The 26370-nt window shown below is 40.0% G+C and overlaps 1 protein-coding gene across 2 annotated transcripts; it reads right to left on the bottom strand.

The window, feature by feature from the left end:
* On the bottom strand, window positions 1-25947 carry ACTR3B (actin related protein 3B). 2 transcript variants are annotated; one of them, XM_032098927.1, is made up of 12 exons: window positions 25802-25947; window positions 18353-18408; window positions 16447-16571; window positions 15408-15518; window positions 14954-15049; window positions 14692-14799; window positions 13278-13421; window positions 12507-12680; window positions 9934-10026; window positions 2018-2143; window positions 1513-1619; window positions 1-944 (listed from the first exon to the last, which is right to left on the bottom strand). In XM_032098927.1, the coding sequence occupies exons 1-12, from the start codon at window positions 25843-25845 to the stop codon at window positions 767-769; spliced, it is 1362 nt and encodes a 453-aa protein (XP_031954818.1). In that variant the 5' UTR covers window positions 25846-25947; the 3' UTR covers window positions 1-766. The 2 variants fall into 2 exon arrangements, with proteins under 2 accessions (XP_031954818.1, XP_031954809.1); XM_032098918.1 differs by having other exon boundaries at window positions 1-950; window positions 1536-1619; window positions 25802-25946.
* Between the last annotated feature and the right edge of the window lie 423 nt (window positions 25948-26370).

The raw sequence follows: 26370 nt of genomic DNA, 5'->3' as shown, positions 1-26370 counted from the left end.
TAAAGATGTTAACAGCTTTTATTTCACTGGTGCAAGGCCCATGTGTCATCCACCACTCACCAACAGCAAAACAAAACATTATCTCCTAAAAAACAGTTTCAGAAAATTCAAAACAAAGTAACAGTGTCTATAATAAATTTCGTACAATACTGTAAATCACTTTGTATCATCCAAACATGAACAGATCAGTTTCTATCATAAATGGCTTATTATTTTCCCCCCAAAAATATTGGGGGGGCACAACTCCAATACATGCCTCACACCTGGAACTGCATAACACCACTCCATGACATTGATAGCTGTTCGTGCTTAGAACTAGGCATCAATTCACCCTAGCAATATCATAAAATACAAAATGGTATGAAAACCTACATTTACAAAGTACTGTCCCAATCCTGCAATCTATTCCATTTGGGTAGGTACCCGTATCCACTCCAACTCTCCTAAAGGCAATGTGGTATTTAGTGCTCCATTGCTAAAGGTTTGATTGCAAACTCAGGGCACAAGTGGGAAAGGTTTAAATCTTTCCACAAGCAGTAAAACACTGCCTTATTCTTCTAGATTCAGTTTCAGTAGTATTTGCACAACCCCCTAAACCGAGACTTACCTATTTTCAATTACCTCACATTTAGGAAGAAAGAAGGAAAGGCTCTGAGTAGTCAGCAGAGAAATGGCTCATACTGAAATGACTTGGGGCTGTAAGCTGTGCTTTAGTGCACCATGGTGATCCAAATGCCTCAGAGTTAACCACATCTTGCTTCAGTATTTACAGTGTCTGCTGCTTTCCTCTGCACTGCATGAGTTTCTTCAACAGCACAGTATCTATCAGAGATCTTACTTCCATTGGGTGAACATTATGACATGACTCCAAAAACGGGATTGTGACGACAAATACTAGGGCCATACTCTTCATAGTCCTTCTTGGTGTGACACACTTGGAAAAACTCCGGCTATAAAAATATAAAACAAATCCCCCCAAAAGCATAAGAACATAAGTAGAAAAAACCAACAAATATGTAACATCTTACCATTTCTGTAGATTGCAGCTTTATGACATAGTATTACATTTTGAAATATAATAAAATGAGAAATTAGGATATGAATACAACTAATCAAGAGAAGTTTGTCTGGTCATAAGACTGCTTGTAAACACAGCAGTAAGAACTCCCACTTGGCAGACAGCAGTTGCCCCCATTTTCCTGTATTTGCTTCTGTCTTGCATTTAAGACCACTGATTTGGATTTTATATTCCTGAAGTCCTAACTGATCTCTAGTGCTGACTTCAGGAATAAAGGCACTATATTGCAACTACCATATAAAAAAATACATCAGAATTATGTCAACTCATGATATCCTTACTCAAGCTCCCATTTGTCCTGTCCAAATTTTACTGAGATAAAACTTGGGTAAGGATTCCAGAATGTGACATAGTTTAGGCTGTCACAATGAAAAAGTTTAAAACTTAGTAGTCAGATCAAATACACCCAGAACTCAAAATGCAATAAAAATTACGAACAACTTTGATAAAGACTTACTGTTGAAGCCAGCATGGAACCTCCAAACCAAACTGCATAACGCTGCATGTGATGTGTTATCACTTGAACTTCCACTGGTTTGGGCTAAGGAAAAAAGTTCATATTTAGCTGGTTTTGCAAACTTAACGTGGTCAGAACCAGACACCTTCAACCCTCCATTCACATCACTATCACACTTATTACTCAGATATGTTCCCCCTAGGAGACCAAGTCATAGAACTCTTCATGGTAACTGTGATGAAGGACACAAATCCCTCTTGCCTACTGCTCACACATCTCCTAGAAGGAAAACCAGAACTGCTTACAGTAATTTTAAGATTCCTATAAAGAGATGTCATACACTGCAAGGCTACCAGCGCATTTAACAACACATAAACATATCCTACTGACTTTACAATGTGTTTTCACTAGTGAGGTGAAAACTTTGAACTTAAGTTTCTGTCACTAGTCATATAATTAACACACTTGAAACGCTTGCTTACTTTTATCCGACCACCGCTGAGTTCCTCACTAAGCCGCAATCTTGCATCCACCACTCTCTTCAAATCCCTTTGCAGTCGTCGTCCAAAGTCCCTGAACATTGTGGACCCTCCTGAGAGGACCACATTCTGTGCAGAAATTAAAGACACGTTCTGTAAATCTGTCTTCAACCAAGTTTCCCACCAGCCAACACTGCAGAGGTGACTATTTGGATCTCAGCATCATTGGGAAGCTGACAAGGAGGGCAGAACACCTTAAGCATCCCCCAATTCATAGGAGGTTCATGGCTCCCCTACTTTTCTCCTTTAAATACATTTATGTAGAATGGGTTATTGCAAAAGAGGATTCCATTAGAACCATGAACTATTACCCTACAAGTGCAGAGCAGCAGAAGTAAGACACTACTTCAAGAAGTTTCCCTGAGAATGTTCACAGCATGCAGTTTTAGCCTTGACAATAAAAAGGCTCAAGTCTCATCATATTACATAGCTACGAAATTATCTGAATCTTTTTTTTTTTTTAATTTCCAGAGTTCTTCAAAAAGACACCACACCTTCACAGAGAACTGCAGAACAGAGGAAGGTATGATACCTCTTCCCTTGCTTGTCTGGTACTACTTACTTTTCCAAGCAGAATCAAACGCTTCTTAGCTGGACTTGTACTTGGGATTCTAAACAGGCATTTTAGGACTTCCCATCCCTAATTCTGATAACCTTGCAGCATCACAGACTAATGCAGAAGCCATTTCAAAGGCAGGGGATTCAGAACAGGACCCCTAAAGCATAACATCAGACAGGATCTCTAGAAGTTAACACTGCAAAAATGCAACTCATGATCAGAAAAAAGAACTCCATATGACTAAATTGCACATGTGCCTCTGCACAGTGCTGCAACTACAACCCCAAGTGCCAATTAGCACTTTCTAAAACCACTCACATGCCTCTGACACATGTCTACAAGGAACTTGGATCAGGAGTTCATCACACACAGGTCTAAGGATTCTCCCTCAGTAACATTTTTTGACGTTGCAGACCAAGACTGTGCACATGAAGAAAGAATCCCTGACCCACTGTTTTCAGCCTGCACATGGATCTGAAGAGTCAAAGACATGCATAATAAGTGTTCACATTTGCAGGGTGCAGAAGTACTTGGATTTTAAGCAACAGATAACCAGGGAAGTCTTGTTTGTACCTTGGAAAAGGAGGAGAAAGCTGTTTGTTTACTCATGAGAAAAAAAATCCCTGCACATCATAAAAACCATTACAGTAGAAAAAACTCATTTCTTCACAGCTTCAGATTATCTACAGTATAAAAGAATGCATAACAAGGCAGGTGTGCTTTAAAGAAAAAAGCACAAGTCCCCATAACGTTACTGAAACATTTCCAAAAGGAAAAGAGGACAGAGAAGAGGAAAGGAGCCAGAAATCACAGCTGGTCCTAAAGTTAAAGCAGGAGGGAGGATTCTCCCTACTCCCCCCACACATAAGAACATCTCTTCCCCTGCATCAAAGTGGTCATGCACTCCACTTGGGAAAAGGAAATTGCTAATGGGCAAAAAAAGACAACAACCAACCTGAGTGATGAAATAGCAATTAAAAAGATGCCATCAGAAAATATTGCCTGGAGATAATGAAGCTGGCAAAGAATGTGAAAGCAATAATTCTATTCAAAGCAAATTAAACTTCAAGCATACTCCATAAAGTGGACAATGCTACCAGTAAAAACAGATTCCAAAATAATCCCAGGAATAATTTTTCAAATACATGCAAGACCAATTCATACAAGTACAGAGTTAGCAGTATCATTGGGAGGATCCTTCCACTCAGTTACCATTCCAGGGTTAGAGGATAAGAAGTACATCTTCTTCAAATTATGATTATTCAAGTACTTCTACACACTGAAATCAGTTCAACAATAACACTGCCCAAGGAGAACAGAAGCACCAAGGCACAAATGTTGAACAGATGAATCACCTCATTATCACCTATCTGGACCAGCCAGGCTAAGCAAAATTCTGGATGTAAGTAACTAGGCAACACCAACTGCCTTTAGAAGATGGTTAATTATACAGTTACAGTTCCCCCTGCTCCCCGGACTTCTTGTCAGTGCCAGACCAAATCCATGCTAACTCTTTAGTCAAGACTTTTGATATACAGCCTTCCATAAGTTCTAAACTCAGCAAGTCAGACTTCTGCAAGGTCAGAAGCCAGGTACTCCTCACTTACAATGAAAGCAGAATCCACATTCATTCCCCAGCCCTCAAATACCACACCCACCACTTACAAAGGATACAGTAACAGTGAGAAAAGATGGGCACATTAAAAAAAACAAAAACGAACCCCAAAAAACAACCAAGGGAGCACCACCCACCTCACCTCTCAAATGTATTCGCTAGAATAAATCTGAGTAATTCCAGTAACTGCTTAAAAAAATCATAAAAATGAAGCATGCTAAATATGACTGTGGAGAAAGCTTACTAGAAATGTTTGGGTTTTCAGCCTGTCAGGGAATCCTCTGACCTCCCAGAAAAAGACATCAAAGAAGTTAGGCTTTAAGTATCTGTTTCCAGCTGATTCCTTTAAAGAAGACTTCTTCTGATCTTACTCTGCTCAAACACACTTCAGCTGGTTTAACAGCTCCGAGCAGCCCCCATGTTTCTCAGCTAACACCAATTATCATACCTACTGATGGAAAGAACCTCCAGCTGGTTTTCACTTTTATAGCTAACTGGCTGCACATTTAAGTTGTTTTGAAATAATGTGTTCCCTTAACAGAGAGGGATGAAGCCCTTCCACACACCTGAAAAAGTTCACTGCAACAAGCAAATAAATGAAAGTGGCCTGTTTCTGGAAGTAGACCAGGAGAGTGGATGCCAACCACAGAATCATTAAGGGTGGAAAAGACCTCTAAGGTCATCGAGATCATCTCAGACAGGTGGCAAGAGATTTCCCCCTTCTCATCAGCACCTTTTGCTTCTCTTGCAAACTCTGTGGTACTGAGTTTCTCCTCGTACCATTTCTGGTATTATGCCTGTACAATGTAACGCTGCAGAGACATGAAATTACCCTACAAAGCAACCCAGCTCGTGCAACAGAAATCTCTGACTAAATCAAGCTCACATAAAATCCCGAAGAGTGAAACTAGCTCCTGAAGAACTCAGCACTACCAAACACAAGGTGCTGAATTGGTTTGTGCATCTTCACACTGCACTGTGGTGTGAGCACACTCTCAGCTGGACACATCAGACTTTGCAGCACCAAGCTGAAAAGCATCCCCTGCTTTTCTGGCAAGTAAGAACAACACATCCCATTTTCCCTTCTTTCCAACTGACAGCCTGAATTAAAAGTTAACATGACACAACCAGACCACCTGACACATGTAATTAGATCAATATATGACTGTTAATAAAAATTATTATGGGCAAAACCAGGAAGGTTCGCAAGCTGAAGCCAAGCACTTCCTTAGCAAGTGAATCAATTAACCTGCATGTTTCTGTTAATTTGGTTAAAACAGGGCACTATTTGCCAACATGGTATGGAAAGTATAAGAATAAATACTGTTCATACCAAACAACAAATATAATACAAAGAAGTGAATTTATTGTGAGAAACACTACTTTCCAAATACATTTACTTCTAATGATATAGAAACCATTTCTTTTTCCTTAAAATCATGATTTTTAACATTCATTTCACGTTTCAAGTAATAGCAAGAGATTTCAGCATGACTTATGGTTGTGCCATTCTGCAGAAATATGCCTCAATTTCAAAAGAAACCAGAAAACCTTACAGATGCACTGAGCCATTGTTAAACCAACTAGGAGGAGTAATCTTATAAATTTATTTACAGCTGTGATAGGAATAAGCAGGGCTTCTCCTCAGTGCTCCTGTGCTGCACTGACAGAGTTAAGCACCTGGGGCTTCCACTTGACCACCACAAGAATGCAGCAGGAATGCCATTCCTTTCCCATGTCCTGACATGGTGCCAGCAGATGCCATGGACTGGTAGCCTCTCCACCCTTCCCAAACCCCCAGAGCCTCCCCACTCTGCTCTGGGTCAGTAACAGAGAATTTCTTTGGTGCTGGAGCACAGATCAGCAAAGCCAGTCGAACAGTGCCATCTACCCATCACACTGTGCAGCTGGAGCTGCTCTCACACCAAGTGTTTCTATTTATCAGCAACTGAAGTCAGAAGTGATAACAGGGGGTTTTTACCACCCTGTTAACCTCCTGGACCTCTCCAGTCTTTGAGGATGGGCTCTTGTGAGTTGGGCAGTTTAACCTGCTGAGTGAACACTGACACAAGTGCAGTCCAAGTCTTAATTGCACCAATGGGCTCAACTATTTCACTAAGTTCTCATTTTGAGAGAATCCACAACAGCTGCACACCCAGCTAAAAAGTCACCCTCTCTAAGGAAAAGAGCCAATATTGTCAAAACCCTCTCTCCGTGCACCTGCATTTCCGTGGAAAACCTGCATAATTCATCAACAATATAACACCACACTGGCCAGCATCCTACAGTCCCCACCTCACGCAGTGTTTTCAACTTGAGAAGTTGGCTTGAAAGGTTAAGGATGTTGTCATTTGATTCAGCATGATCTGAATCATGAATACTTAAACATGCTTGGTATTGAATGGCCGCAGGTTATGGGATCTTGTGGAACCACACAGAAGTTGACTTCAGCTGTGGGATGGATTTTTGGGGGTGCACCTCCCCCCCACCCCAGCCCCCACTGGGATCTGAGAAAGCTCATTAGGCCTCAACCCTGACAAACTGCACTTGGACTAAGTCCTTCTTGAGCTTAAGAGAAACACTGTCTGTTCCCAGGTGTTTAGTGAGAACCTGTTTTTTAACAAACAGCCTTGCAAACTTACTTTCCTTGCCTGAATAACAACTCAAGTGAAATAATACTTCTGTTATTGAACTTTCAAAGAAACTTACCAACTCAAATTGTGGCCAGGATTGAAAACTACCATAATTAAAGCCCACTCTCTACTGATCCTGTGAACAGCAGTCGAAACTGAGATCCTTTTGAGCTCCCAATTCCCAGAAAGTAAGGGGCTCCTGTGTATGTCTCAAACACCAATAATCAGATGGCTGTGCAGCCAGCCAAGGTCTGTTGGTAATAACAGACAAGAACTGCTGGTAACAACAGGGACTAATGCTATTAACACACTGTAAGGAAGAAAAGGATTTGGCTGGAGAAGAGGGGCAAGGCAGATATAGGGCATTTGTCCATGAGAAAGAACCACAATGCAGTACAAGGAACGAGAGGGAGGAAGTGGGCATGGACTATAGGGTGGGATTACTACCACCGAAGGGCCCTAAAGCCCTCCAACCCATTTTCAGAAAGGCTTGAAAGAAAAGACTGCACATGGTAACTAATTTACATGGAAAGCAAGAAACCTATTTGGGGCAGAGAAACCTGTCCATAAAAAGGCACCCCCACCCCAAACCTTGGGGGTGCCCCCAAGACCCTGGATATGTCATTGGACAGACTGATGCAGCTGGATTGATGCTGAAACCAGGACTGGTGCTCCCTTTTGCTTTCTCTCTTTAATTCCTCTTTTCCTTTTCACTCTACACCCTGATGCCTTAGGTTTTAACTTTTATATTTTTCAAATTCTGTACTGCTTAGTGTGTAACTCTTTAGTTTCTTGTAGCCTGCTCTCTCATGATAGGTAGACATAACAAAGCCTCTCTGGGCCTGCTCTTCAAGGACACCCTGACCGTCCTAGGCCCAAAAAGTATAAACCAAAGAGCCTCTAAAGGGGGCAAGCTGAGGGAAATTACATAATTAAACTGAAGCTTTAACTGGAGAATTAACTCTGATATGCAAATGAACCAAACCTATAAAAGTGTGAAGAACTCGTGACCTGTCATCCATCTTGGGGTCCATCTTGGCAATGGCCTCTGGCCCTCAGGGGGTACCTTTGAAGGCCTTTCCAATAAATACCTGCCTTATTCCCTTACTCCTGTCTAGTCTCTGTTTCTAGGAGGCCTCTCAAGGCATCAACCCATTTACCCAAAACCTGCTGCTGTGTGCTTATATAGTAGGTCAGAAACTAACTGACCAATTTCCATGCCAAGTGTGTAATTTATTAATAAAACTTTCAGAGCCTCTGACTTTTGTCATTCCTTTTGACCAATGAGCATTTATGAATCTTAGATGCTTTCCTCCCCTTAAGAGTCACAGATCTGGCTACAGAAGTCTTATCTAGGTTCTGCTGGCCCAAACATGAGGTAAGATAACTGGCCTTGTGAGAGAGATGTTGATGAGATTAGGAAACAGAGATATTGCCAATAAAACTCAGAAATACCATAGGACATCAAAAGATGGGTTGTGGAACAATGATTCAAAGGCTGCATACCACATAAAGTCTGCAAGAAGGATATTAGGTACTTGGGTATTTTCTGCAGGAACACTAAGGAAGAATCCAAATACATTTGATGGAAACTCAGCTCCAAAGCACAGGGCCTTGGCTGGCCACCACTCAGCACCATGGGCAAGTGCTGAAACTGATAAACCTCAGAGAGAAAGTACGAGTGGAGTATTTCTGCATCCATACACTGTTTTAAACAATGGGAACAAGAGATGCTTGTCCCTTTGAAGCGACCTTGCTTAAAGAAGATAGCAACTATCACCACTAATAGCTGCTGATATTTCTCAGCACACTCAACAGGCAATTGTGAAACATTATTTTAATTAACCAAGTATAATGATAAACAGAAAAAGGAAAAACAAAGTCTCAATCAATGCCAAGCCAAGGGAAAGTTATTTGTCTGCTGATTATGATGAGGCAAAAGTAACAACCTCAAATTTTAAACACCACTTTCTAAGTCAGTACCAAGCCCTACCCTATCAAGCAAAGAAGCTGTTGCTGTGAGGAAGCTTTGGTCTTTCAGGTAAAAAGCAGACCCTAAACACAACCACACATTAAGGGGTTCTAAAGCCTTCTGCTACCTAAGCTTGAAGCCACTGAAGACATCTACAGTCACAAATGAGCCTGTGAAGTAGTTTAACTATCCCTTTTATCCTGCTCCACAGATCTGCTCTGGAGTGCTACATCTTGTTCTAGATTACAGAGAGTGTTTACCAGGCAAAGAGAAGGGACTGCAAAATTTTAGTAGTTACAAATTACCTTGAGACATGACTTAGGTGGAAGTTAATGCTCATTCTAACAGGTGAGGAACGCTACCACCTTTTACATGAGCAGGCAAATCTCTGTGTGCTATTGCTTTATGCTGTTACTTCGAAAATGGTACTGCTCCTGCTCAAGCAGAAAACTGGGAACCACGGGATGTGCTGCCAATACAGAGCTTGACATGGACTATGCATGTCAGTACCTTACTTTTCACTCCTTAAAAATCAGGGACTGCAAGTACCTCTGGACTACAGTCTAGGCAGGTTTAAGGTGGCCTAACTGTTGTCTCCTGAAATATTTTCAGTTTTCATGTACATTATAAGTGATTCAACACCGACTAAAACTGCAGACAATGGGCACGTAAAAGACAAGGCTATGAAAAAAACCAATTTGAAATCCCTACTTAATAAAGCAGGGGAAGGAGGGGAGTGAGAGGGGTAAGATCACAGTATAACCCTTAAAATGGGCAAACCAAAGTGGTCAATGCACAAGAATTCACATTACAAATGTCAGATACAAATAACATCCCTGTGCCTCAGTTCCTCAGGGACAATACTTATATATGTATCAAGGCTTTACAGATAATTTTCTTTCAAAACTAAAAACCAGCAAATATTTAGTGGCATTCAGAAGTGGCACTTCATTTAATTTCTCTACCAAGTTCACATTTCTCATCATGGAGGATGTGGTATCCATGTATAGGTTTCTGATCATGATGCTGGTATTTAGTCTTTAAATAAATAACATGAATCTTGCCAGAGAAAGGCCATACCTTATATAATGGACGCCGGACATCAATGGGACAGTTCTGTATAACTTCATCAACTACATCCGAAATGGATTCCATGAAATCAGGGTTAGCAAACTAAAATGAAACAGAACAGGCATTAGATTTTTCATCCAAAGAACAGAGGGGAAAAAAAAGGCAGAAATAAGACTGTGGAGAGATTTTATAATAGGGGATAAGTGGGAGTTTCAAGTCTTGCTCACCACTTATTCTACATTAAAACAATCACTTCTCTACAAAGGAAACAAGAATTTCTTTTTCTGCTGAGAAACTCAGATTCTCTTCCTTGGTCAGAAATTCACTGTTTACAGTTTATGCACTATGGGCCTTTTATTGCCTGTGACATGAGTTTGAGCTCTCCTGCAATATTAAACATACTATTACTATGCACTGTGGTCCTGCCTTTCCTTTCAAGTGAGATAAAAAATATCAGTGTGCAAATCAGAATGCTTCCCTGTAAAAAAAAAAAAAAAAATTAATGCTTCTAAAATACTCCAGTTAAAATTCCCACCAAAAAGTTAGATTTTTTTTCCCCAAGCCCAGGAAGTATCTAATGTTCAAAAAAGCATAAATAGTCTACAGTTTTGAGTGAAAGCCCCCACCAATGTCAATGCAACCATCAATAGAGTGCTAATGTGAATTTCTGCATTTATGAATACTAGAGAGTCAAGAGTTGCTAATGCTAGAAAACATTTTAGTGGCATTTTTCCACTTAAAACTTAAGCTTTAAAGAAAAGAACTGATAATAGCCCACATTTTTTTCCTTTCAGAGATTAAACTCTGAAAAATTACATTAATTACCAGTATATAATAATATATTATTCTGGATATATTATAAGCTTTTCCAAAGGGGTAGAAGTACATGGGATTTACATTCAAAGCAAGATGAGGTATCTACCTGGATGAACAAATAACAACAGTCAAACATAACAAGCATACACTGAACCGAGAGAAAATTAGCAAAGGAAGTTGGCTTGGAGCTCAGAAGCCCTAAGGATGATGGGGGCACTCCCCAAGAATTCAAGCTAACCTCCACAGTAAGAATTAATCATGCAAGAAGCAAAACCATGAAGCCACATAAACCAAAAGAGAAGCAAGCAGCCGTGCTGCTGCACACAGAGTTTTCATCTGAATGAGCTACAGCCTGAAAACTCCTGAGTTCTCCACAAAGATATTGATAAAACAGCAGGGAAAAAGAAATAAGTAGAAGTGAGAGGCAGGGTATAACATCATCCCAGAACAGGAGCAAGAGAACTGAATGTAAAATTGCAGTCTACTAGCTAATACAATATGGCTGGAGAATGGCAAATAAAATATCTAATTTAAAAAGTGAAGAAATAATCTGGATAACCACAAACCCCAAGACCTAACTTCAGGAGTAGTAAAGACTTCAGGACAAGTTCTGTAAACTGAAAATAGGAAAACATTACAAGACAGCTTTACTGAAGGCAGCTTTTACTTAGCTAAGCTGATACCCTTTCAAGTGAGGAGTTAATGAAACACAACAAGAAATTCTCTTTGGATGCTGTACACATCATCTACTATGTTTTTCTTGTCTAGGAAGTCAGTTCAGGTTCAGGTGTTTTTTTCAATACAGAGTAAAGAAACTATCAAGAAATGAAATACATGGAAATTGGTCCTTCATCCTGTTCCCAACAGTCTTTTCAGAGACTTATGGAAAGAGGAGCTCTTAAAATGATGTCTGACATGGGATTCAACGCTTCTCTGTTAAATCACATGGGTAAACAGCAGGGAAGAAAAACTATTTAACCCAGAGATTAAATATTGGCAAGAGATCAGATGGCTACAAACTGACCACAGAAGATTAAAGCAGGAATTTAGACAAAAGGTGACAGAGAGAAGTTTTTTAATATTCTTAAATAGGAGGAGGGTAGGAAAACGGAAACCTCACCAGTGTTAATGTACATTTTAATAGAAGTTTTTAACAGTATTACAGACTATGAGTGCCTGCATCAATTCAACCAAGTGTGCAGGAATGGAGAGGACTGTATTAAAACTTGACTCCTTCCTCTCCACAATATCCTGAAACTCACTCAAACTGAACTACCAAAAATCAGACAGATGAGGTACAGTAATCTTTCCCAAAATTGTACATCCTACTTATGACCACACCAACAGAGATTTCAATGGACTTCCTTCAAGAATGAATTTATCATCCATGCATTATAAACTGATTCAGTATCAAAAGTCTGCATCCAATATTTAAAATATCATCAACGCAATGCTGAGTAGCGCCCAAAGGGATTGGCAGCAAAGTATAAAGGAAGACTTGTTTAAACTGACACTGAAAGAAAGAGGAAAATACTACATAAAAACTGTGAATTCAAACAACTTCTTCTCAAGTTCAGAGTGCCTTTAAAGGAACAGAACAAGATGTTTTAAACATCAGCCTGGACATCAGAGAAACACTTCTCTGCTGTGCTGAAGTCACCTGTGAGCGCACCTTGTTCAGGAGACTCACTGGCCCCTCACTGCCACGGGATGGCGCCCAGGCACCGGGAATGGCACAACTTAGCACAGCTATTCCCTGTTCTTACCTCGGGATGAAAGAAGATTTCGGGTCCGAGGAACCTCTCGTAACCCACATCGATAACAAACTTGGTTTTGTTGATGGCGTTGATGCCCGTGTACTGTTTGATCCACTTGCGAGAGTCTCCATCGTACTTGGCAAATTCCTTCACTATGTCAGGGCAAATGTAACAGTATTTCTCCTGTTAAGAAACACCATGGATTAAAAAGAGCTGAAATAATTAGTACACTGGTGAATTAAAGTGCAACACAATCAAAAAAGGAAACTGTGGGCATTTTTACAGATGGAGCTACTCGAGGGACTTTCTCACCGACATGACTACTGAAGCCTCAACCCCACAAGACAAAGCACGAGCCCCATTTGCTTCCAAAGGGCTGCACATGCTGACTCAGCCACATTTGCCTCTCCCAAAATGAAAACATCACCAACAACAGGTCTGGGACAATAAAGAAGTTCAAGGGCAAGCTTTCACTGCAAGATCAGACCCACACAATCACTCTACTTTTTAAAAATTCTATTACAAAGCAAATTTTAAACAACTCCTAAGTTTAAATGCTGATTTCATCTGCAGAACATACTCCAAACAGTCTAGCACGAATATTTTCTTCCTCTTCCTCTTACCCCCACACTTGATTGGATAAACCACCAGAAGCTCGTGTAATTATAATACACTGCCTACATTTGCTTTTTTAAGAGAGCCACTGGCAACTTGCTAGAGCCAAAAAATTAGCTCACAGAGATTTATTATATATGTATTAAGAGATAAAGGAGGGTGTACCTTTATGGCTTTTGCTGTCTCCAGAGATTGTTCAGGAGGAATTCCTACCTCCCTTTCCCTTAGAAGCTGTTGAATAAAGTAAGTAATATCTCTACCTGCAATAGGAATATGTTTGATGCAACTTCCAATTACATAGCCTTCTGCCTATGTAGGAGGAGAGGAAAAAACATATTTAAGGGGAAAACTTACTGTGTATCAATAACTAACATTCATTTTTATAATACTCTGATTTTCTATTAAAAGTAAAATCTTTAAACTGTAAAATCACTCTAAAAATGTGCACCCCTACTGCAAAGTGGGGATCATTTTTATTTAAAGACCTTGATTACCACATAGAAACAGGTAAGGACTATCCAATAGATACACAAGTGATAACTGGTCTTGTACGGATTAGTCAGATAAGATGATTCCTTTAAGGCATCATCAGAAAAGCAAACATAATAAACAGACTACCTGTGTTCTCTTTGAGAGTGAAAAATGAGTAGAAAAACATATAAAATTTATTAAGTTTCTCAGACACGAAAAAATAAATTAAGTAGTATCTAACAATAAGCAGAACAAAAATTAAAAAAACTACTTGCCGAATTTTTTTTTTAGGATGCATTTACTCAAAACACTGGTATTGCTGAGCCACATTATTTCACCCCTTCCTTTTTTTACACTTTTCAGAGTTTCACACAGTAAATCCTGTTTGTTCACAGCACTGCCCATGCAATAAAAATACTGAGAAGACCAGGCTAACACCAATGCAAGATGAAGTTAAAGGGAATCAAATCTTCATTTCCAAAATACCTGATCATTCAAGGACACTGTATGGTTCAAAACCACACAAAACTACATCAACAGATGTCAGTCAGTATGCACAGATAGCTCTGTATTTTTAACATCCTCACATAATTAAACTGATGAGATCAACCATGTACCTGAACAGGTATTTATACAAGTTTATAGTTGTTTCCACACAAGCAGAGTGGAAACAACAATATATAATACATCATATAAAAAGCACACATTACCAGATATATTAAACAACCAAAATACAGGATGTAAAAAAAGTTAGGACGTTTCTTGTCAGACACTGGTGGCATGCAGGAGACATAAACCCATGAAAATTATTGATACTAAAGAGAATTGAGGCATCACAGTAATAGAAAGTAGGGTTTTACACAGAAATAGCCTTTTAAAAGATGGTTTGATGGTTCCTTACTGTGACCTTCCTGTAGTCTGCAAGCTAAATTATTATATAATAAAGTTCACATAACGAAATACATACTTTTTCAAGGAAAAAAGTCCCAAACACCACAAAAAATTGTAAAATAAGGTTTCATTTGACACCTCTTATTTCAATCTGTCATAAACAAACCATGTCCTTGTACAAACCACTGCTGATTTCAAAGTGCATCCTACTACTCACCACGGGGATTACGTGGGTCACTCCATCACCACTATCGATGACAATTCCAGTCAGAGTCCGCTCCCCGACCTGCCGTGACGTCCAGGAGGCAGCTAAGGCCAACACTGCCTACAGCACACAGAGTTTATATTTAGAAGCAGGCAGAGTGTGCTAATTTACACTCTCAAAAAATACTGTTTCAAACATTTTAGACACATGCCTACAAAAGGCCAAAACACTGCAGTTATATTGTACTTTAGAAGAACACATTCACTTTGTTCACCTGCACAGCAATGTAAAGTCCTGGGATATTAAATGATTCAAACATGATTTCTGCAAGATATTCTCTGTTTTCTGGTGTGTTCAGTGGAGGCTCTGTCTGCAAAAACAAAGAGTTTTGGAAAAGCACCTCAATAGGATCCTGCCTTGATTAGCTTGGTATGGTAATCAAACTTTTAAAGTCCTCAGTGCACTCAAAATAGAAAATTTCAAACAGAATTTAGACAGTGTTTGAAGCTTTTCAAAAGCAGCAGCTGACCTGCAGTAGCCTGCATCACAAAATTAACAGAATGTAGTTATAATGCAGCTTTAAAGATTAGTTTTCTCCTCCCACCCCAAACCCTCTCACAGCTGAAATAAGACATACAGAGAAAAATCCTCCAGCAGAGCTACTTGTGCTTGGAATGGCATTTGGTTTTCCTCTTAAAAACTTTCCTTACCAGATCTCATTAACTCACCATTAAAAAATAGTGATCCTCAGGCTCAGCTCGAAGGTACTTAAAAATGACCTGCTCCATGAACCTCTCCATGAGATCCCAGTCTTCAACAATACCATGTCGGATAGGCCACTGCAACAGGAGAACTTGTCAACACTGGATCATGCAAGGACAAATAAACCCAGGAACAGTCCAACACCTCATCTCACATGTATCTTATCAAACCCTCCATCCTGACTTTAATTTAGAGGCACAATCCAAAGTTAGCTCCTGCTCCCACATACTTCCAAGCCAAATTCTACCTTGCAGGACTAGCAGCCAGAATCCAGACTATTCCTGTAAGTCTGCTGCAGAACTGTGTTTTAAGGTCTTTTTGTATAAATTTTATCATTTTTAAAGTTGAGAATTGTACTTGGCTTCAGTATGCCTTTCCATATTATAAAAAGAAATAAAGACCATATAGGCTATATATTTTTCAACAAAAATTTCTGGCAGGGATGATGTTTACCTTTAGTTCAATGTTAAGAACACAGCTGACATTTAAGTAACACAGAAGGATGTATAAAATACTATTTTTTCCACATAGTTCATAAGCCAGTAACGCTTTGTAAGTACAGGAAGTCCTTTACTAGGGTATGGAAAATATGATTCACAGAACAGCAGCACTGAAGACAGCCCTTCACAAAACAATTGTGACATTCCCTGAAGCAAAAGTATCCAACACATTTCCCAGTTCGTATGTTAAAAGGGTACACTTTTAGCAAGAATTTAAATATTCAGTGTATATCACTATTTTAATAGCTCAGAATTTTGAAAACTGAACAGCTGCACTATATCAATGAATATTTACACAAACACCAACCACACAAGACAGCACTAGTAAAACAGATATCTAAAAAAGGGTAAAGCCATGAACCAAATCATGCAGTTTTTAAAAAGCAATAAAAATACTTTATAAAAAAAGCAAACGTGTTTTGAAGGGCTATCCAAAAGTCCTAGAACATTTTATCATGAAAATGTGAGACTTGGGAAAAGCTGTCTAAGTCTCCTGAATGCTCACCTTTGTAGCATAGGTAGGTTTATCTATGGCTTCATCTCCTATGAAAAAGTCCAGATCATCAACACCTTTCATTACTCTCCTCTGAGCCTGGTCCCCCACTTTGGCTGACTCTCGGATTGCAATACCTTAAAATAAACCCAAAAAACAAATAAAACCAAAAAAATTTAAACAGCTAAATGCCAAGTGATGAATATTTTTTACTTAAGGATTTTTTTCCAGAAATAAAAACTGGGATATAAAAAGTACAAATCATGTAAGGGATCTACTGACAAGACAATATAGCCGAGTTCATTCTTACTCTATCCTGCAGGATTCTGGTCACCCATCCCTCATTAATGCAAATAGTAATTCACAGAAAATACTGAAAATGCCTTCTGTTACAGACTACAGCAGAGTGCAGCATTCCAGTAAGCAACACAATTTACTGAGTTTTAACTCTAGAATAAAGGGGAAGAGCACAGGAGAAGAAGAAAATAAACTGTGTATTCAAAAATAAGTATTAGAGTCATTATCCTGGTTGGTGAGAAAACGGAAAGAGGGAGGGGAGAAATCAATTTGCAGTGCTACAGAGAAATCTTTGGAGACACTTATGCTTCCCATTAGCAGCCTGCAACTACCACTAAAATTATTAGATGATGGCTGCTGTAGGCAAGAAGATGAGACAGCAAAAATCAAATCTGGGGCAAGCTAAAAATAAAAATGGAATGAAGTACTGCTAAAATGTAACCTTATTTATATAGTTTTTTTTAAATATGTCATAATCAGGATCTAAATAACATACAGCAGAAAATGCAGAGTAGGCATGCATCATCCACAAATACTACTAGCACCAAAAAATGACTCACAGGCAAAGATTCTTTTGGAAAAACATCTACACCCCAACAGGTTTACAGCTGTATAAAACAGGATTTATAGAAAATTCACAAGAAATCCCTACTATCCCACTTCTTTAACATAAGACATTTAAATCTTTACCAGTAGTTTAGGTTTGGAATTTTACAATCCTTAAAATAGTGAGACTGTACTGCAGCTACAGCTGGTGAAGAACACGTGTCCTCTTCACTTCTTCAGCCACCAATTACCTTTATTTTCCTTATCTTTACGCTTTCTACCCTGAGCAGCTACAAGGTAGTCTAGATGCATTAATAAGTAGTTAATTGGCAAAGTTTACAAAAAGTAAAAAGCAGTATTTAACATAAATGGATGTAACATGCCATTATAGATATAAATACATAGTCAGTGCTACTATTTCTAAATATATATAGCATTTCAGAGAAACTATTAAGATGTCAATTAAAATCAAGAACACCAGAAAAGTATAACATTTTAAACAAGTTTAACACACAAAAAAAATTAAAGAGTAAATCTGTTCAACAAAAGCATGGTAAATGTGCAAGAACATTTTAATTGGTAAATACACACTCAAAAGGAACATTTTCTAATAGGAACAACTTTATTGAATATTACACTGTCTACAGTCCCAGACGATGTAAATAAGGCAGACACCACCTGCACTTTAGCACTTAATTTGATTGGAAGCCTTCCCCAGATTATCCAGGCTGTAACCATGGTGTCAGGTAGACAGGAGGTAAATTGCATTCTGTCTACTCAAGAGTCTGGGCAGAAAAATAATGGAGATAAAAAGGAAATTGGACTGGAGTTCTCTTCATCTTTGTCATAGCAACCAAGAGCTGGTTTAATGAGCAACAGTCCAAGCTAACTGCAAACAAGGAGCTCTGTTTAGCTACACTCTAGCCAAGGATGCTAACACGATGAGTAACACTTCCCAGATGGACAAGGGACTACGACAGCTGAGTTGGGAGCTGGAAGCACGTCATTTAATCCTGGAAGTGCTCAGTGACAGCAGTGTATATTACAATTTGGAGGGACAGAAAAATCAACTCACATGATGGGATAATAAACTGAGGTTCTGTATTTCCTGCATAGCCAAGCTTCGTATACCTAGGGGAAAAAAAAAATGAGCACGAGGTCATTAGATGCACTTAGATGCAAAAACATTAAGAAAAAAAATACTTTCAATTCTCTCTACTTCTTAAAGTGAAGATGAAACATGTATCACATGCCATGTCCACATTTTCTGGGTTATGCTTTCAAGTATCATCCTGCTGAGAAGAAAACTCAGAAGTGGTAAATATTTTAGGTGTTAATTTATTTTTCAGACAACTTCAGCTTACAAATTTTGCTAGTGTTATTTTGAACTATCAAATCTGAAAACTCAGCTCTTACTTCTTCCATCTTGTTGACCAGCTATGACAAAGGATAAGCAGGTCACATTCCACCCTTTGGTAAAAACAGGGCCATGCAGATTTTACTCTTCAGTTACCATGACCAAAGAGGGCCTTAAGACTTTACATATTTCTTTAATATCCTCAAATACAGGGAAAAAAAAAAAATAGTACCGTGTCACAAGTACAAACCAGAGCTGAGAACCCGTGTTACAGTCGTGATACAATTCCTTTTCAGGCCTTGAACAAACCACTCATCTCCTCACAGGTAATAGTATGTGATAAAAGACAAATACTACACCAAAGCAAGCCTGCACTGATGAAATGCATTACAAACAGATAGCAGACGGTACAAAGCATTGATCATTTCTTTCAATATACATATAATATCTATTTTAACAAGTAAAGGATCAAGAGCAAAAACGAAGGGGGAAGAAAAAACGTAAAGGAGTTTCCACATAAAGCCTAAAAATTTCTACACGGTGTTAGTGGCTGCAAGCTACTCCAGGTCTTTAGCAACTAGAAACAATTAACATCCCTGACTGTGAAAAACAGCTCTCTCTCCTAGGGGGGAAAAAAAAAAAAAAAAAAAGAAAAAACCCCACAACAACAACAAAACCCACTTCAGAAACAGTGTAAAAAAACCCAACCCAACAAAATTGATTGAATACTTGCTGAGACTAATGTCATTCTTGAATATTGCCATTAGCTTGAAACAGAAGTACAACAGCAGCATGATTTGAGGGAATCAGCATTGTTCACATCACTTTTACACGAAAAACCTAAAGCCATGACATTCTTAAATGAGATCAATCCTACTCTAGGTCGTAAACTGAATTTGAAGTCTTTGTCTGCATCCTATTCTCAATATTTGCAAACAATATTATGCCATGGCCAAAGCAGAGAGTTTGCATCTTCATTAGCAGCTTGAAAAGTAGGTTCCTCTTTACAGAGTATTTGGTATAAAAATACTCATTAAGAATCCCAGTTTTCTTAGATAAAGGAATTAAATCTAAATTGAATTATCAATGACCTTGGAACTTAAATATTTATACTTTCAACATCTCTTCAAAGCTATAGCTTCAATAGACTTCAAACAATAGTTTAAAAACCACTTCCCCCAAGACTAAAAAGACAAGGAGTGTGTTTTGGAGGCAAGGGTTTGTGGGTTTTTAATCATCATTATAGACATATGCTTTCAGTCTAATCCAAAGTGTTTATGCACACTTGCTTTGGCTCTCAGAAAAACATAATCAGAATGTTAAATTAGATTGATTGTAAAGAAGGCCATTACTAGTAAAAATTCTTTTTATTATTATTATTGCATAGATTCTTCACATTTTAGAATGAGGCCTACATAGGGAACATTGTTAAGACCTAACAAGCAACAACAGGAGTTCCACTGGGATTTATGACCAGTACAGGACACTTCCTCTTATTTCTCTCTCTGAAATGAATCTTGACTAAGAACATAATAAAAACCAAGGAAAACCTTTTTTGGTTTAAAAGACCTAGTTTCAAGACTTAGAAATGACAATTAGGCAGAAACCTCATAAAAAGAGCCCTTCAAGCCTCAGTGAAAAAAACCAAAGACAATGTATACATACACATGCATGCAAATACATATATATACTTTTTAATGCAATTTTTATATATCTGTGTGCATGGATAAATTAAAAGGTTCCTGCAGTCTAACCAGAACTCATTTCTTAAACTAAAGTCTGGCCAAGAGGTGAGTTCAGTTTGCCATCTTTTCCCCCTCAACACACATGCTAAACTCACACCCACTCACAGTATTAAAAAAAGAAACACTCTGTAAAAGTCATTTTGGGCTACCAGTCTGAAACAGCTTTACCTTCCCTCTCAAGAATGGATCAAATTTCCCTACTAGAGTAACTTGTAAAGTTACCAAACCCCTACAGCTCAGTATTTTACAGATTCATTTTTAAGCTGGGTTAATTCACCTAGTGAAAAAACTACAGGGTAAGTTTATTTCTCAGTATAACGAAAAAAATTCTCTTCAAAGAACTCATCTCACAGAAGGTAACATATGGAAAGATTTCTTTTGCGTGCCATTAATCCATGAAAGACTATGAGAATAACTAAATTCTCAGTTCAATGCTGAAGCAAAGAAGCAGTGAAACAAAACCTGTTAAAAAAAAAAATCTATTTAGGATCAAACAAGAGACATATTGGAACAAGTAGTCACATTTCAGGTGTTTTGATAAAACCAAATGGAAGGAAAATTCAAATTTCTCCCAAGACCACTGAGAAAGAGAAGGAAGATAGATTATGCAGTTGCGCTGCTCTTTGCTATCCAGGAGCCTCAGGACATGGCAGACTTGGTCCCAGATTTCTGTTTTGCCCAGCAGGACCCAAACTCATTCCACCTCTCAAGGGTACATTAAAGTGTTTGGGTAACCCACTTCCAGGACCTCCTACAGAAAATACTCCCTCTCCTACATGATATTTCAATATTCACTGACCGGAAAGGCTCTGGACTTAAACAGTTACAGAGGCTACCTGGTCTCCAGTCCCTTCGCCGATGAATATTTAAGCATCTAAAACACAGTTTTCTTTCTCCTGGGTTACAGCCTAGCAGACTAATGGTAATACAACATCTTGTGATCTGTAAATTACAGAGACAGCTGTAGCGGAATGTGTAGATAATCAGTATTCCAACTTAATTTCATTAAAAGCAGCAATTTGTTGCCAGTGAGATAGGAACCTACTGGAAACTGGCCAAAATATAGGATACTGCACTAAAAATTAGCAGAAAACTGATCCAATAGAGTAAGGCTATTTCATGCAAGGAGATTTGGAGGACTACTCATTTTTTTTAAATCTCTGGAAATTACACATTACTGAAACAAGCAATTTCTAAAAATAGAAATAGTCTCTTCCATACTGTTTTGCCAGGATGATGAATTCGTACACAAGCCAGTTTCACCAGCTTTTGCATGAGGATTGGTCATCCTAACCCTGTTCTCTTCTGAGGTCCCACCAAGACGGAAAGGTGGAAACCTTACACCAAGAAATAACTCCAAAGATATACAAATGGACTGCACTTAGAAGCAGATGCTGCACCCTTAACCACTTTAGAGAGAAGAGAGATGTTTTGGAAAATTCTTCCCAAGTATGAGAACCAATCACGAACTCAGGCAGTTGCTTTATCCATCTGAAAACACAAGACATCCAATTTTTCTCTGTACAAGTATGCAAAAGACTAAAGCCCAAATGCACCTATTTTAGTATTTCATCACTCTCTATTGTTTTTTTGGTCCACATCTTTAAAACAATGTGTTACATTCACACAAAAAAACCCCTCTGAAAAGATAGATATGATGTGATTAAAAATAGCAGAATGCTTTGAGAAAGTCCTGTTAACAAACAAATAGCCTCTGTAAATAGAACACTTTCCCTGACAGCTAAGAGGCTGAATAACCAGGCTACTGCTGCCAGAACACCTGTGATGCCAGGCTGCCATAGCAGACTATTATCATTACTACAAATATGTCTGAGGAACTTGCAACACAAGTTCTTCATGAAGGTTTGGAAAAGCACTTTTGAAATCAAGGGATGAGAATGAAGAAGGGATGAAGGAGAAAATATCAAATAGAAAAAGAATCTATTATGTCTGCACAATTTACCCAAGAGCACCAGCAGCCACTGTAAGAATAAAGAATACAGCAGAGCCATTGGGTTTCTTGAGGAAGTCTAGCACTTTACAGGACTGAAGCCTGTGATTATAAACAACAGTTAATTAACTCAAGCTCGTTAGACACAGAACAGCAATTACAATAATGCCTGTTCACATGTCCCACATGTGGACAGGAGAGGTAATACTTGGCTAAAGCAACTCATCAGGCATCAGAAATATACTAAGAAAAGGGGGAACAGCGTGTTCTGAGGCTCCAACTATCTTTAATAGCAACATCATCAAAAAACACCTTAACCTTCAAGTTTTAAGACCCAGTCCAGCTCACTTCTCCCAGAAATCAAGTATTTACCTCTAAACTCATCTGTAAGACTTTGCCAAAGTACTTTTCCTTTACTAAAAAGGAATGGCTTCATTAAAATACACCCAAACCAGAAGCACTCCTCAGTGTCTGCAAATACATTGAAGAGAGGTATTTTAAGATATCTTCGTTTTGCTCACCCACCTACTACTGTTCTGATGTCCCACAGCTAAATGCCAATTAATAAAACTAGTTATGAAGTTTAAAGCTACTTAAAACAGCAACACAGAAAGACTTGGTAGGCCTAAGAAACTAAAAATAGCATGCCCTTCTCCACAAAAGGAGTGACAGCAATGTGTAAACCGATCACGAGGAGAACCTCATGCAGAGAAAATCAAGATGTAGTGCATCAAAACTGCACTACGTCAAGTCATTTGCAAATACTAATGGAAAAAGATTATAGCAAATCATTAACTCTTTCTGCAACATATGTGAATAAAGAGTGAACAGTTTATGGCAAAGGAAATTCGAGTCATCTATCCAATAGACTAAAGGAATGTTATCCTGTCCTGAAGCAGTATGTTTCTCACTGAAGGTCTGTACCCATTTTCTATACATCTGTTCTTACTTTTTTGGAGGAATTCTGGCATTTTACAGGACTAAGGCCTGTGGTTGCAAATAACAGTAAATTAAGCCAGCTTCCTTATACACAAGACAACAACAAAACCATTCTTTTAACAAACTTCTTAAAATCCCTTACATGAAAAAAAGATGAATTAGTGGCTGGACAGAACACGTCATGCAGTAGCAGAGATTTAAGTAGAAAAGTGTGTTTTATATACACAATGTCCCACAGTGCACATCTGCACATACCTTTTGCTTTGTGCTATGCTCTCTCAAGTTTTTCATCTGAAAGCCCTTTCATGAATAATTTGAATGAACTGTTTGAAGCTTGTAACCCAAAGTAGATCCATTCCAACAATAAGAAGGTTTTCAGCCCACACAGAGGAAAATTCCAGAGACTGCACATCAATGACTCAAGCTACTTCTTCTGGCTGCTTTTGTTCAGACTCATTTCATCCTGAATTCTCCAAGATGACTTATTTCACATTCAGTACGCACTTTGCTGAAAAGTCTTCCATGTTTGAGTGCCCTACAGCAAAGTCAAGCACAAGTCCCACCAGCAGAGACATCATGCTGTCTCCTATGAATTAAGGTCACTTGGAAGCATTGAAAAACAAACGTGCATGATTTGGGGACTATCCAAACCCTTCCTGAAACAAAACAAGATGCATGCCTCCCCCCCCCCACAAACCCCATTAGTCTACCCATGCAAGCACTAAACAGATTTTAGAAATTCTACTTCAGTTGTTATTTCTTTGAAAGGACACAAAAAGCAATTTCCTATCCTTATTTATTTTGTGTAACTGTTGGCCAGCAATATCTACTGCTAGTGTAACACTGGAATTACTCCACAAACTGAAAGCCAAGGAGGTCTTCTGCAAAAGGCAGACTTGGCATTTAATGCATTTTCTGGATTTTATAGTTCATACTGTACCCTTTTTAAAGGCTCCACCTAGACCTCCCGTTTCTCTCCAGAACTACCAAGCAGCAGTCCTGTAATATCAACAGACCTGTGGAGAACAAATACTTATAATATCTTCAGAAGAAACCTGAGAAACTACCAAGAAGTATCTAAAGAACAAGCAGAATTATATATAAGGTAGAACCTCATCTCTATTCTACTTCCAAAGTCTCCAGCTGTGAACTCCAGTATTCCCACTGAGGAAACAGAGCTGGTTTCTGGTACGCTAAAGTATAAGCAGAAACAGGCAAAAACTTCTAACACTTTTGTTACAGTTTAATATAGACATATTTCAAAATGTGACACACTTTTTCAGGAGAATGCAATGTGGCACCACAATATTGGAAAGTGCTTCCTGTGGTTACCTAGGATTGGGGTTTCTTGATTTGGTTGGATTAGTCTGGGGTTTGGTTTTTTAAAGATTGTTTAGTTCAGGAGATTTTAAAGATAACTTTCCAAGTATGAAAGAAATTAAAAATAGTGTTGCAAATTCCCTGCAGAGGAAAGGCTAAATTAATGCAATCAGTGCCACCAAGTCTGACAAGTAAAGCTACTGCATGAATAGTTACTCAAGGACCGGTGCTTCACTTCTTCTCCTCAGAGCTGTCTGTAACTGTTGGGCCAAAGGAAAGGTATTAATTAGCAAAAGCACACCACAGATTCAGCATTACCTTCATTACAGCTCCCTCTGACACCTCCCCCACTAAGGCACAGCAGGACTGGATGCTGAATGGGTCTTCTCTAGCAGAGAGAGGTAGGACAGTCCCGCTCCTGGAACGCCTCCCAAACACAGCCTCTGCAATTCAGAGTCACTCCTGCCCTCCAAGACTTGAGTTACAAAACTTGTGGTTTGGTTAAGTATGGGATAAATCTCACACTGATCCGAGAAAGGTGAAGGGATGAGTCAATGACCAAGCGCATCACTGGAGTAAGGCAGCCCGCTCCCACCTCAGCTGAAAATGCTAAAATTGGGGACGGCTGGTTTCAAACGGGGAGAGGAAGCAGGAGCCCGCACTGCGAGGGGCCCGGAGGCAGGAGAGCTGTGCTCGCTGGGCTCTGTGCTCACGCACAGCTCCGCACCGCCAGGACTGCGCCCTGCTCGGGCATCTCCGCGAACCTTTCCAGGTATTGTCTCCGGACCGCTCTCAGTGCGGGCTCCTGGCTCCTCTCCCCGTCTGAAACCAGCCGTCCCCAATTTTAGCACTTGCATCATGCAATACTTCAAAGCCAGAGGACACAAACAAAAACGGGTCCCGAGAGGCGAAAAAGGCACACAGAAACACACACGGCGGGGACACAGCACGGCTGCCCCGCTCCGCGCTCCGGCGGGATGGAAGGGCAAAAGGGGGAGAAGGAGGACGAGAGGGATGGGCACCAGCCCGCTGAAGGCCGGAGCGGAGGGAAGCCCTCGGCAAGCCGAGAAGACACCGGGACACACGACAGGAGCGCGGCCCCGTGCGAAGAGCGCTCGCCGGCAGCGGGAGGCGGCGGAGGGGCGCGGCGCGGAGACACCCCCCCGTCCCCAGCACGGGGACCGGCAGCCGGTCCCCCCTGCCCGCACTCACCCGGTGCCGCCGTCGATCACGCAGGGCGGCAGGCAGCTCGCCATGCTGCGGGGCCGGCAGTGCGGGCCCTACGCCACCATCCGGGCGGCCACCGGCTCCCCCGGCACGGGCTCCATGCGGGCGGGCCCGCAGCGGCCGCCGCCAGCGCCGCCCCCCGCGCCTGCGCCGCCGCCCGCGCCCGGGCCGCCATGTCGGGTCAGGGCCCTCCCGCGGGTGCGGAGCTGTGTCTGTGGCAGAGAGCCGTGCTTGGGGCTGGGTGATGAATTCGGAGCCGCTGAGTCAATTAGGTTGGAAAAGAGCTTGGACGTCCTCGAGTCCAGCCTACGACTCAGCACGACCAGACTACATCCAGTCTTTCCTTAAATACTTCCATGGTGACTCCACCACCTTCCTGGGCTGCCCATTCCAAACTGAACTCCCGTTCCCCAAAATTAACATCTCTGTATTATGAACCCTGTGCCCAGCACAAATCCCAACCAGCCGCTAGACACTGTGAAGAAAATAACCCCAGCCAAAGCCAGCACGTTTCACTCCTTATTCCACACCACTGACGTGCACAGGTCCCGCAG

This window comes from Corvus moneduloides, chromosome 1 (assembly GCF_009650955.1).
Source record: "Corvus moneduloides isolate bCorMon1 chromosome 1, bCorMon1.pri, whole genome shotgun sequence".
NCBI classification, from domain to species: Eukaryota; Metazoa; Chordata; class Aves; order Passeriformes; family Corvidae; genus Corvus; species Corvus moneduloides.
The sequence above is the reverse complement of the archived record's forward strand: the minus strand, read 5'-3'. Positions and strand labels throughout refer to the sequence as shown.